General features: G+C 51.4%; 1 protein-coding gene across 1 annotated transcript in view; it reads right to left on the bottom strand.

Annotated features, from left to right (window-relative positions):
- Window positions 1–13,041, bottom strand: part of slc17a8 (solute carrier family 17 member 8) — a 94,564-nt gene that overhangs the window by 25,827 nt on the left and 55,696 nt on the right. Inside the window, exons 5-6 of the mRNA XM_038781017.1 lie at window positions 11,967–12,054; window positions 563–649 (exon numbers count right to left, since the gene is read on the bottom strand). Coding sequence (XP_038636945.1) covers window positions 563–649; window positions 11,967–12,054 — 175 coding nt within the window. The remainder of the gene's footprint in view (window positions 1–562; window positions 650–11,966; window positions 12,055–13,041) is intronic.

Genomic DNA, 13,041 nt, shown 5'->3' on the forward strand with positions numbered 1-13,041 from the left:
CAGGACACAGTCCTGATTCTCCACTGGAGGGAGCACTTAGTTTTGAAACCGAAGAATCATGCCCAGCGTCTTTATGTGTCCCAACACCCAGTTTGGGTAGCACAGTAGCACAGTGGTTAGCACAGTTGCTTCCCAGCTCCAGTGTCCCAGTTTCTATTCACGGCTGGGTCACTGTCTTTGTGGAGTCTGCACATTCTCCCCGTGTCTGCGTACGTTTCCCCTGGGTGCTCCGGTTTCCTCCCACAGTCCAAAGATGTACGGGTTAGGTGGGTTGGCCATGCTAAGTTGCCCTTAGTGTCCAAAAAGGTTAAGTGGGGGTTACTGGGTTATGGGGATAAGGTAGATACATGGGACTGAGTAGGATGCTCTTTGTAAGAGCTGGTGCAGATTCAATGGACCGAATGGCCTCCTTCTGCACTATAAATTCTATGATCTTGATCTATCTGAATATGGAGCCACCTTTATACCCTGCCTCACTACCTACTGAGGGTAAATTCCTTAACAATGGTACCTTGAAAATTGTAACATCTTGATTTACCTGGGTTCTTTGAAGGGGACTCACCATAAACATAGAAAACAGAAGACCAGCCTTTGTACTGGACCAACAATCCTGCGAGTGGCATTGCCACAACAGCCCCTGCGTAAGAACCTGTGTAGAACATAAAATTGGACAATGAGAGTCAGTCAGCTAGAACTCAGAGGCACAAACTTTGCACAATGTGACCAATTACCAGAGGAGAAATTGTTTCCACTGATGGAAGAATCGGGGAATACAGGTCTGAGATAATTGACAAAAGAATCAAAGCAAGACAATTTGTCTTTATAAATGCAGTGAGGTGAAACTGTGCTACACCTAAGATATCTTTCCATGAATGCTGGGTGCGATTCAACTAAAAGGGAACAAAGTCCCATAGTGAGTGATCATAACACATGGCTATACAACGCCACTCAGGTTAAATAAGGGGCTTCAGCATGTTTTCTACACCGAGGGGCTCTGCTCACCAGAACTCTCATGACCCTAAGAGCGGGGCCGCAGGAAACACTAGAGGAATGACGGCAAAAGCCCGCGACCCCCTGAATGATGCCAGAATGACACCCGAATGACGCCGCTCCACGTTGTAAAAGGGCGTGAATGACCAAAACAAGTGAGGGCCTCAAAATGACGGAGCCACGGAGGGCCGCCCTGAGGTTCGGGGAGACTCAATGAGGTGGAGCAACGGAGGGGCATCATCTGCCCTAGAAGAGGGCGTCGCCATCCTTCCAGCGTTGTGCGACGGGCCTGGCGTGAGGTGGGCACGGCAGTGAGTGCTGTGGGGCAGACCCCTCGGTCTGGGGAGCAGTGCCGGAAGAAGCTACACGACCTCACCAGGGCTGCCAGGGTAAGTGCCAAGAGGGTGCCCCCGGGTCACAAAAATCCCCCCCCCCCAATATCCCACATCACCCACATCCCCCCGGGCACGAGGGGGAGGGGGGGGCCTGAGTGAGTGGAGGGTGGTTAACAAAGTTGGCACAGACGCACATGAGTGCTGCGACCCCCTGGAGAGATGCCATGGTGTAGCTGCAACTGTCCCCCCAACCTGTGCCAATATCTGAACGCCCTGATGCTCCCTGCCGAATTGTGATGATCTATCCATGCCCCCCCCCCCACCCCCCGCAACAGGACAAAGCTGCTCACAACAACCGGAAGCGGAACAGGACCGGAGGGGGTCACCCGTTATGCACCCCCTGACAGTGTTCAAGCAGAGGGCACTGGACCTTGCTGGGGGACCTGGCACCCGGGAGGTTGCGCAATGCGAGGTTTGAGGTGCAGAACCAAGTGAGACACCCCTGCATGACAACCGCCCCCCCCCCCCCCCCCTTCCCCAGCCCATCCTCTGTCCCCTCACTCTACCCACTGGAACCCTATCTGTCCCCTCACACTCTACCCACTGGAACCCTATCCTCTGTCCCCTCACTCTACCCACTGGAACCCTATCCTCTGTCCCCTCACACTCTACCCACTGGAACCCTATCCTCTGTCCCCTTACACTCTACGCACTGGACCCCCCATCCTCTGTACCCTCACACTACCCACTGGACCCCCCATCCTCTGTCCCCTCACACTACCCACTGGACCCCCCCCATCCTCTGTCCCCTCACACTCTACCCACTGGACCATCCTACGCCCGGCCGAGCGTGTCTAACTTACCCCGTATTATTCTGTTCCCTAGGGCATGGTGACGAACGTCCAAGGCCGTCTGCTGCCACACACAGGCGCCCATCTGCCATGGCCACCGCACCCAGGGCACCACGCCAGAGGGTGGCAGGAGGTCAGCCAGGAGTGCCATCCTCCCAAACCCAGACCCTCGAGCAGGACGCACACAGGACGGTGACACACTCAACAGAGTCACCTGAGGGAGAACCAGACTTGGGCCGCATGCAGCCTGCGCTCGATTATGACTGGGATGAGGATTCTGCTGGTTTTATGACTGACGAGGACCTAGAGCTTGCGGCACTGCTGTCTCCCACACTATCCACCATCCCAGAGACACTCACCTCGGTTGGGCAATTAAGTGATGAGGCTCCTGCATCACGGTCTGGTGTGCACCACACAGCTGAGCCGGTACAGCAGTTGGAGGTCGGAGCAGCCGAGGGGCTGGACGGTCGGAGAGCAGCCCAGGCCCGGCATCCAGCTGCCGCCCAGACGTTTCCCGGGTTCCTGGATTTACTCGACCCACGTGGACAGTCGATGCATTTCGAAACCCAGGGACACAATGACGGGATGAGGACCGTCTTCCAGCAGCTGCAGACGCAGTTAGAGGAGTCAAACCGCGTCCAGGAGTAGGGAGTGGTGCCGCTCATGGCAGCCACCCAGGCCGACATCGCACGGGTGGCGGCCGCGATCGAGGCAACGGGTGAAACGGTTTCGGCCATGGGGCAGGTTCTGCAAGGCATAGGGCTTAATTTGCATGGCCCTGGACAGGGCTGCCCTCTCACAGGTAGCAAAGCGCCAGAGCCAAAACGACATTGCCGGCGCGCTACGGGCCCTGGCCCAGTCTCAATAAGGTCATGGCCCAGTCCCAGCAGGCCATGGCCCAGTCCCAGCAGGCCATGGCACAGTCCCAGCAGGCCATGGCCCAGTCCCAGCAGTCAGTCGCGGAGAGCATCGACCACCTGCCGCACGTGCTGGATTGCGTCGCGCACTCAGAGGTTGAGGTCGCACAGTCCCTGGCGGGAATGTCTCTGCTGACGCGTGGCCAGCCTAACCCCTGGTCACTTTCTGCGTCCAACGGGCAGTTAACAACACGTCCTCCTCACCGGTGCGTCAGTGGGCTGTGCCCATCAGCCACAGGGCAACCAGCGGCAGTGTCCTCGTTACCGTCTTGCCATGGCAGGGCGGCTGACATGTTGTATCGGGGGTGGACGACCCACTCCACTCCACTCACTCCCCCTCCCCCTCACCCCCCCCCCACTATTCGCTCTCCGCCTCCGCACTACTCGCTCTCCCCCCCCACTTCTCCCTCTCTCCCCCCACTACTTGCTCTCCCCCCCATTACTCGCTCTCCGTCCCCCCCACCTCCCTCTGCCCCCCACCTCCCTCTCCTCCCCCACTTCTCCCTCTCTCCCCCCCCCCCACTACTCGCTCTCCACCCTCCCCTCCCGCTCCTACTTTTCCCTCTCCCCCCCTCCCACTGGCAGCTGCGTTGCCGAGACTCCGGGACGGTCCGCTCACCTCCTCGCTCCTCGTCAGCCAGCATGACTGGCTAGCGACTTTAAAAACCAGGTGTGAACGGCGACGTCGGGACTTCGGCCCATCCGGGCCGGGGAATAGCGGGGGTGCCGGAGAATCGCCTTTTTGGCTGCAGCGGGCGAATTTCCGTGTTTTTGCGCGCGAAACACGATTACAAAAATTCGGCCGGTTGGCAGAATAGCGGGAGCGCATCGGACCGGTGTCGCGGGAAAAAACGGCGCGGCACGCTATTCTCCCAACCGGCGTGACATCGGAGAATCGCGCCCTCTGTTCCTCCACATTCCTCAGAACCCTGCCGTTGATCCTGTAATCCGCATTCAAAGTTTTTTCGACGAAAATGGATCACCTCGCGCTTATGAACTCCATCTGCCATTTGAGAGAACAACTGAGAATCTACGACTGGAGTCACATATACTCCCAGACTGGGTAAGGTTAGCATACTTGTTTCCGCTAAAGGACATTAGAGATCTCATTAGATTTTTCTGCAAACTGGCAGATTCATGATCGCTTTCACCCAGATCAGCCTTTTATCTGCACCTTTTAAAAATTAATTTAAAATTTCAATCTCCTGTGGTGGGATAAGGCCCCAGTCCGGAACACTACAAGACCCCATTTTTCACATGTTCCTCCGAACAGAATAACTAAGTAAATCTTCAATCTGATAGCATAAATTAGTACAATTGTTCATTATTATCCCACTATTCAACATAAATGAACTGGTTTACTGTTACAATCACGGAACAGTGGTTAGCACTGTTGCCTCACAGCACCAGGAACCTGGGTTCAATTCAAGACTTGGATGGATGTCTGTGTGGAGAATGTACGTTCTCCCCAGGTGGGCGTTGGTTTCCGCTGGGTGCTCCAGTTTCCTCTCACAGTCCAAAAATGTGCAGGTTAATTGGATTGACCATTCTAAATTGCCAATTAGTGTCCACGGGTGTCCAGGTGGGGTTACAGGGATGCGGCAGGGTGGGTGGGGGAGTGGATCTGTGCAGAGTGTTCTTTCGGAGGGTCAGCGCAGACTCGATAGGCTGAATGGACTCCTTCTGCACTATCGGGATTTTATGATCTAATACAACAAAGGAGGCATGGAGGCACGGAATGGTGGCACAGTGGTTAGCAATGTCTCAGCGCCAGGGACCCGGGTCAATACCGGCCTTGGGTGACGGTGTGGAGTTTTCACATTCTCCACGTGTCTGTGTTGGTTTCTTCCAGGTACTCTGGTTTCCTCCCACATTCCAAAGATGTACAGGTTAGGTGGATTGGCCATGATAAATTGCCCCTTCAGCTGTGTAGATTAGGTTAAGGGGTTATTGGGATGGGGTGGGAGAGTGGGCTTGGGTTGTGAGCTCTTTCACAGGCTTGGTGCAGACTTGATGGCCAAATGGCCTCCTTCTGCAGTGTAGGGATTCTATGGGTGCTATGGCTTATATGGATGCCATTCAGACTATTGTGGCTGTACCAACTCCTTGATAAAATTTCCCAATTAGCCCCGCTCACGCATCTTTCCCCATAGTCCTGCTATAATTTCCACTGAAGTATTTAGAAAGGTCCAACTGGATCTGCTTCCATCGCCCTTACAGGCAGAGTCTTCCGATCACAACTCTATGTTAAAAAACGCTCCCTCATGTCAACACAGGTTCCTTTCTCAATCATCTTAAATGGAATGCAGAGTACTGGGCTAATGGCAAGATTCTTGGTAGTGTAGATGAACAGAGATCTCGGCATCCAGGTACATAAATCCCTGAAAGTTGCCACCCAGGTTAATAGGGCTGTTAAGAAGGCATATGGTGTGCTAGCCTTTAGCAGCAGGGGGATTGAGTTTCGGAGCCACAAGGTCATGCTGCAGCTGTACATAACTCTGGTGCGGCCACACTTGGAGTACTGTGTGCAGTTCTGGTCACCATATTATAGGAAGGACGTGGAAGCTTTGGAAAGGGTTCAGAGGAGATTTACTAGGATGTTGCCTGGTATGGAGGGAAGGTCTTACGAGGAAAGGCTCAGGGACTTGAGGTTGTTTTCGTTAGAGAGGAGAAGGCTGAGAGGTGACTTAATAGAGACATATAAGATAGTCAGAGGGTTAGATAGGGTGGACAGTGAGAGTCTTTTTCCTCGGATGGTGATGACCAACACGAGGGGACATAGCTTTAAATTGAGGGGTGGTAGATATAGGACAGATGTCAGAGGCAGTTTCTTTACTTAGAGAGTAGTAGGGGTGTGGAACGCCCTGCCTGCAACAGTAGTAGACTCGCCACATTTAAGGGCATTTAAGTGGTCACTGGATAGACATATGGATGAAAATGGAATAGTGTAGGTCAGATAGGCTTCAGATGGTTTCACGGGTCGGCGCAACATCGAGGGCCGAAGGGCCCGTACTGCGCTGTAATGTTCTATGTTCTATGTTCTAAATCTCTATCCTCTGGGTTAGGACCCTTCTGCGACTGGAACAGTTTCTCCTCATTGGTTTTTATCAAAATCATTCAGAATGTTTAACACCTCTATAAAACTTCTTCTCAACTTTCTCTGATCTAGGGAAGAACAATCTCAGCTTCTTCAGTCTGTCCACACAACTGAAGTCTCTCATCCCGGCCCCTCAATATTGTTGGTGGAAATATGTGTCTTTGCCTCCGATGTTTGCCAAGCTTTGTGCAGTCTGTATATCCATCAGAGTCCTTTTCAAAATTGCACTGGAGAATATTAAATGTTTAAATTTGGTAGCTCATAACATCAGAATACTTTCATTGTTGTCTAATCTGACCAAGATGATTATATTGGAAGTTGCTCCTTGTTGAATGTGCAGGTCTATATTAAAAACTTCCGTTATGAGGCAACATTAATATGTTACCATAGCAACAGGCGTTCTTTCCCATCAGATATCAGTTACTAAATGAACATTTACCACATGTCTCTGCATTGTCTACAAAGAGCAATTAATTGTGCAGTCCCAACCTACCGTCAAATTGCTGCTTTGGGAGTGACAGAGCTGATAACATCATCAGCTTGCTGGTTTATTTGCCTCACAGCTCAGCAACCAAAATCTTCTATTCATGGGTTACATGAGATCATTCCCAGGGAGTCCTAGGTAAAGTTTGAATGCCCATTCTAATAAATTTCCACAATTATATCAAAACTGTTTGTACAGACGGATGTTCTGGTTCATCATTTTGGTGTCCGCTGTGTCTCAATGGGTACAGCACTCCCACTCAACTCTGAGTCAGAACCATAGAACCATAGAATGTACAGTGCAGAAAGAGGCCATTCGGCCCATCGAGTCTGCAGCGGCCCTTGGAAAGAGCACCGTACTTAAGCCCACACCTCCACCCTATCCCCGTAACCCAGTAACCCCACCTAACCTTTTGGACACTAAGGGGCAATTTAGCATGGCCAATCCACCTACCTGCACATCTTTGGAATGCGAAAGGAAACTGGAACACCGGAGGAAACCCAGGCAGAAACAGGGAGGAAGTGCACACTCCACACAGACAGTCACCCAAGGCTGGAATTGAACCCAGGTTCCTGGAGCTGTGAGGAAGCAGTGCTAACCACTGTGCCACCGTGCCACCGAAGACGGTGGGTTTTAGTTATACCCCAGAGACTCGAGCACAACACAACATCTAGGCTGACACACCTAGTGCAGTGCGGAGGGAGTGCAGCACTGTCAAAGGTGCTGTGTTTTGGGTGAGATGTTCAAATTGGTAAATCCTCCCAGGTGGGAGCAAAGGACCCCTCGCCACCATTTGGAAGAACAAGGGAGTTTGCCCCAGATTATCTCATTGTTGTTTGCTGGAGCTTGCTGTGTGCAAATTGACTGCCACATTTCCTAGATGACAACATTGACCATACTTCAAAAGTAGTTCAGTGATTGTAAAACATTTTGGAACATCTGGGGTGGGATTCTCCCGCAACAGGCTGGATGGCCTGAAGTCGGCGCCAAGAGCGCGGTGAACCACTGCGGCGTCGGACCGTCCGGCAGGTGCGGAATCCTCCGCACTTTCGGGGGCAAGGCCAGCAGCGGAGGGGTTGGCGCCGTGCCAACCGGTGCCGAAGGGCCAGCGCAAGTTGGCGCATGCACAGAACCGCCAGTGTGGTTCCACGCATGTGCCGACCGGCTGGCGTGTTTCCTGTGCATGCGCAGGGGGGTTCTTCTCCGCGCCGGCCATGGCGAAGCCCTATAGAGACCGGCGCGGAAGGAAAGAGTGCCCCCACGGCACAGGCCGGCCCACAGATTGGTGGGCCCCGATCCTTGGGGGCCCCCCCGGGGCCAGATCACCCTGCCCCCCCCCCCCCCCCCCCGGCACCCCCCGAGGACTCACCTAGCCAGTCTCCAAGCCAGATCCCACCGTGATGGACCTTGTCCATTTCACACCGGCGGAACTGGCCAGGAAACAACGGCTGCTCGGGCCATCGGGGCCCGGAGAATTGCCAGGGGGCCGCTGCCAACAGCCCCCGACAGGTGTGGCGTAAACCACGCCCCCGCCCAAAAACTAGCGCCGGAGAATATGGCAGCCAGTGTCGGAGCGGCGGGGCGGGATTCATGACCCGGGGTGGGGGGGGGGGGGTGGATTGGAGAATCCCGCCCCTGGAGTTTATGAGGCATGCGATGTTAATGCCTTTCTTCCAAGCCAAGGAGTTTCCCAACAATGAGGTAACATTGTCAAAAGTAAATGTCCAGGCCCTGGTAAATATTCAAAGCAACAAGGACAAAGTAAAATTTTTAAAATTACATTGTGGGCGTAATTCTCCTGTTTCGAGTCTAAGTACTCCCGCCAGTGTGGAATTAGGATTGATTCTCCCTGGCACTGGGAGCAATGTTGACGTGCTATTCAATGGCTCTTTGAAATTGCTGGCAAGCCCCCCTCAATTGCTGACAAGCAGCCACCCAAGAAAGCAACACCTCTTTATGGGCTCACCAAATATCCTCTTCTGAGCCCCCTCCCTCAGTCCCCTTAGGTCCCCTCCTTCCTCAGTCCTCCCTCAGGCCCTACCCTTGCACTCCAAGAGATGGAATGGAGATGAATACCATCCCTAAACTTGCCTCCATGATGCTGAGGAATGGTTGGGCTGGGCTGCAGGGGCTCAGGTTAGGGGTTTTTCCTGGGATGGGGGTTGTTTGGCAGGTCTTCCCACCTTTAAGCCTTGAAAATCATTGAACTGTCTTTCAGCATGTCAATATTAATGATCCATAAGAAGAAAGTGAAAGTGTTCTCGCTGCATACAGATGCTCTGTCTAAGTGCTGCCCCAGTACTTGGTCTTTCTAGGAACCTCTTCAGAACAAATACACAGCCTCTTTTAAAAAACTGTGGTTAGACATAATACCTGTTCAAAAAAGGAAGCACCAGAGTTATTGGACCACTCTAGATCTGTATAAATAAACAACGATTCTCCTTCCTTTGAAAGTGCTTGGACTTATCAATCAAGAGGCATGTGAAAGGCAATAGACGGTGAAATTGAATGTAAACAATGCAGTCCAAAGCTTTTTTTGCTTCTAAGCATGAAAAAGTTAAAGGGCAATGTGATAAAACAACTTCAAAGGTTTCTACCACATTAAAGAGAAGACTTTCACCTTCTTCACAGATCATTGATAATCACATGCTGAGAGATTCTAACACATCAGGTAGCAGCCCCGAAGAATTCTCCACTGTACCTTCCAAATCTTCAAGAAGATCTGATGCACCTCATAACCGTTGAATGTTTTTTCAAATGCAGTTAGACTGACACATGTTGGTAAGTAGGGTGTAAGTGCAACAATTTCTTGACACTATGAACCTCATTAAAAGCGTTGGTTTTGGGCACACCTTTGTCTCAATATGAATTTGAATGTTTACATTCCCAATGGGAAATCTCACCTGACATTAAAGTTTGCAATGAAAAATCCAAAAACCACTTAAGGTCACTAACTCTGGATATTCCTTGAGGCTTCATCAGAGATTACTCTGACCTCCAATTCCACAGCTCCCCAATCCTTTGCTTCCCTTATTGGATATGCCCAATACCTGTGCCTCGTCTAATGGGAAAAATCTCTTAATTATCCCATCAGATGAAACACAACTCTCAGTCAATCAGCTTATTTTCCCATATTCAATATTTTTACAACTAATAAACAGGAAAGTTCAAAGAAAATTAAGAAGAAACATTGGGCTGGATTCTCCAATTCTGGGGCTATGTCCCCACGCCGGCGTGGGAACGGCAGGAAAATTGGTGAAAACGGCCATCGATTTCCCGTTTTGCTGGGGGCTAGCAGGGAGGCAACATAGAGCGCCCAGCTCCAGCTGCCGGCACGGTCTGGAGAATTGCTTGGTCTGTGGCTGCGCATGCGCACAGCAGAGGCCTTCAGTGGCCGCCCCGTGCTTCATGGCGGAGGCCGCTCGCGGCCTGCAAAATAGTCTCTCCCATCGACCGGCTTGTGCGCCATGGACTGCCCCACCACAGTGCTCCTAGCCCCGAATATGTCCCCCTCTGCCTCCCCCGACTGTGGTGGCGCTGGACTGAGTTAGCAGCCGCCACACTGGGTTCCCGACGGATGAGACCACACGTGACCTGCGCCGTCGGGAACTCGGCCGTTCGGTGTGGAGCATCGGGGACATCAGCAAATGCCCTGAGGCTGGCGCTATGTTAAGCTGCGTACTCACAGGAGCGCCGCCCCGTTTCGCCGGAAATTTGGATTCTCTGGCCGTTTGTCGAAAACGATTTCGGCGTCAGCAACCGGAGAATCCAGCCCATTATTTTTATATCCCTTTATGGCTTTTCTCCTGGATATGAGCAGTGATTAACTCAGCAGGGTAGGCCTATATTCTCAGAATTTTAGAAAATTGAGATGTATTCTCAAGGAAACACTTAAAATTTGCGATGGCTTGAAAGGGCAGATGCTGTTTCCCCAGGGTGGAGAGAGATCTATTGGCCACATTGCTCCCAAGAAGCAGCACAGCGTAGATGCTGCAAGATCCCACATCCAGGATCCACCCGGCAAGCCACACCTCTCGAGAACTAATGCGATCTCATGAGACATTGCAATATGAATGGGCGGGGTTACATTCTGGCAATTCTGCATATTACAGTGAGACCGCTAGTTCCCAAGATATAACCAAAGCATGGGATCAAACGCCCTTCCTTAGAGGCCTTGGGCAAGCACCGTTCAGTGCTGGTCCCACAAATGGGAACTAATGGAACTGTACTCGTGACGGGTCTCCCATGGGGATTAGAGGCCCTCAGGTGCTTGCCTTCTGGGCAGGGTAGCATCCTGACACTGCTGGTCCCACCTGGGCACCATGGCACTACCTGCCTGACACCCTGGCAGTGCCATCTGGGTGCCAGCCTGGCAGTGCTAAGGTGCCACGGTGTCACTGCCAGCTAGCAGGAACACTGCAAAGGGACCAGGCTGGCATTTTTTGCGCGGCGAGGATCAGGCCGATTGTGCCCTGCGTGGGTGAGGGGGAGTGCGAGGAACCCCTTGCACATGAGTTGGGGCTTGGGATTTGGGGGTCACAAGGCCAATCTCTTTCTGCACAGGGGTTCCGGCGAGCAGAGCTTCTCAATGCAGGGAACAGGGCTAAGTGCAGCCTGGGCTGCGTGTTCCCTGCTAATGCCCCCCCGATCTACCTGGATGGATGTTAGATATCAGTGTGTTTCTCGACGCTCCGAACGCCAGGAAACAACTGGCTAATTGCGCGAAAAGACTCTGTCCCCAATCGGGTAGTTCGTGACCATAGTTTCAGCTTAAGTAATTGGCCATTTAGGACTGAGCTGAGGTGAAACCTCTTCACTCATTGAGTTGCAAATCTTTGGAATTCTCTACCCCAGAGAGTTGTGCATACTGAATCATTGAGTATATTCGGGACAGGGATAGGTAGATTTTTGGTCATTAAGGGAATCAAAGGAAATGGGAACACTGTAGGAAAGTGGAGTTATGTCAGCTGCTCAGCTATGACTTTATTGAATGGTGGAGCAGGCTCGGATTTCAGTAGGGTTATATTCCTTTTGCCAATCATTACCCAAACTCCACATCCAGGATAAAATATCACAATGTTTTATACTCTTTAATAAAAAAATCATTCTTTTCTCCATTAAGAACTCAGCGTATTCCAGTTCATAACTAATGGAAAACCTCAGATGACCAAAATCCTTCTAATCCACTCTTCCACCATTGGTTACCATATGTTACACTCAGTACATCATTGTTGATGAGGAGTTAATGGCTAGGCGTCCTACAAAAAAGATAGGTAGAATGCAGACACTAACCACAGAAAGATGTAGTAGCCAATCGACTCCTTTCAAGTGGTGGGGCCCACATGCTCCAGAGCCCATGGCATGCTGGGTAGGTGACACCCTGCAGGAAAGCAATGGTAATTTTTATTCACTTTTGAAATGGAGCACAACGAAATTAGAATTCACAACAGCAGGAAGTCACACAGCATCCAGACTTCGACATAAATTTACCATTCCTTCATTGTCACTGGGCCACAATCCTGGAACTCCCTCTCCACGTTCTTTTTGGATGTGAACGGCGCTGGTTAGACCAGCATTTATTGCCCATCCCGCGTTGGCCTTCGGAAGGTGGTGATGAGCTGCCATCTTGAACCAGTGCAGTCCCTGAGGTGTAGGTACACCCACGATGCTGTTAAGGAGAGTGTTCCAGTATTTTGACCCCGTGACAGTGTAGGAATGGCGATATATTTCCAACTCAGGATGGTGAGTGACTTAGAGAGGAACATCCAAGGGGTGGTGTTTCCAGGTATCAGCTGCCTTTTGTCCTTCTAGATGGTAGCGGTCGTAGGTTTCGAAGGTGCTGCTTAAGGAGTCTTGATGAGTTACTACAGTGCATCTTGTAGATGATACACACTGCTGACACAGTGAATTGGGGTGGAGGGATTGAATGTTTGTGGTTAGGGTAGCAGTCAAGCAGGCTGCTTCATTCTGGGTGGCATTGAGCTTCTTGAGTTTTGTTGGAGTTGCACTTGTTCAGACAAGTGGAGAATGTTCCACCACACTCCTGACTTGTGCCTTGTACAGGGCCGGTGCTAGGAATTGCAGGCCCAATTAGAAAAGTGATGGCGGGGCCCCTACTCTACAAAAGTAAAAATTTATGTATGTTTATATTTCGTGTAGTATGCTCGTCTTTAACCAAAAAAAAACATTAAATGCTTGATATACTAAAATGTTGAAACTTACTTACCCGGGCGGAAGGATTTGGCGGCGCAGGGCTGAAGGATTTGTCGACGGTAATGCGGTGCGTTCCCCAAAAGTAAAAACTACCCTATAGTTCCTCTTAGAATACAGAAAAGGCTTCAAATGGTAACTCTGTCGCCGCTGGCGC

Source organism: Scyliorhinus canicula, chromosome 20 (assembly GCF_902713615.1).
Source record: "Scyliorhinus canicula chromosome 20, sScyCan1.1, whole genome shotgun sequence".
Lineage (NCBI taxonomy): Eukaryota > Metazoa > Chordata > Chondrichthyes > Carcharhiniformes > Scyliorhinidae > Scyliorhinus > Scyliorhinus canicula.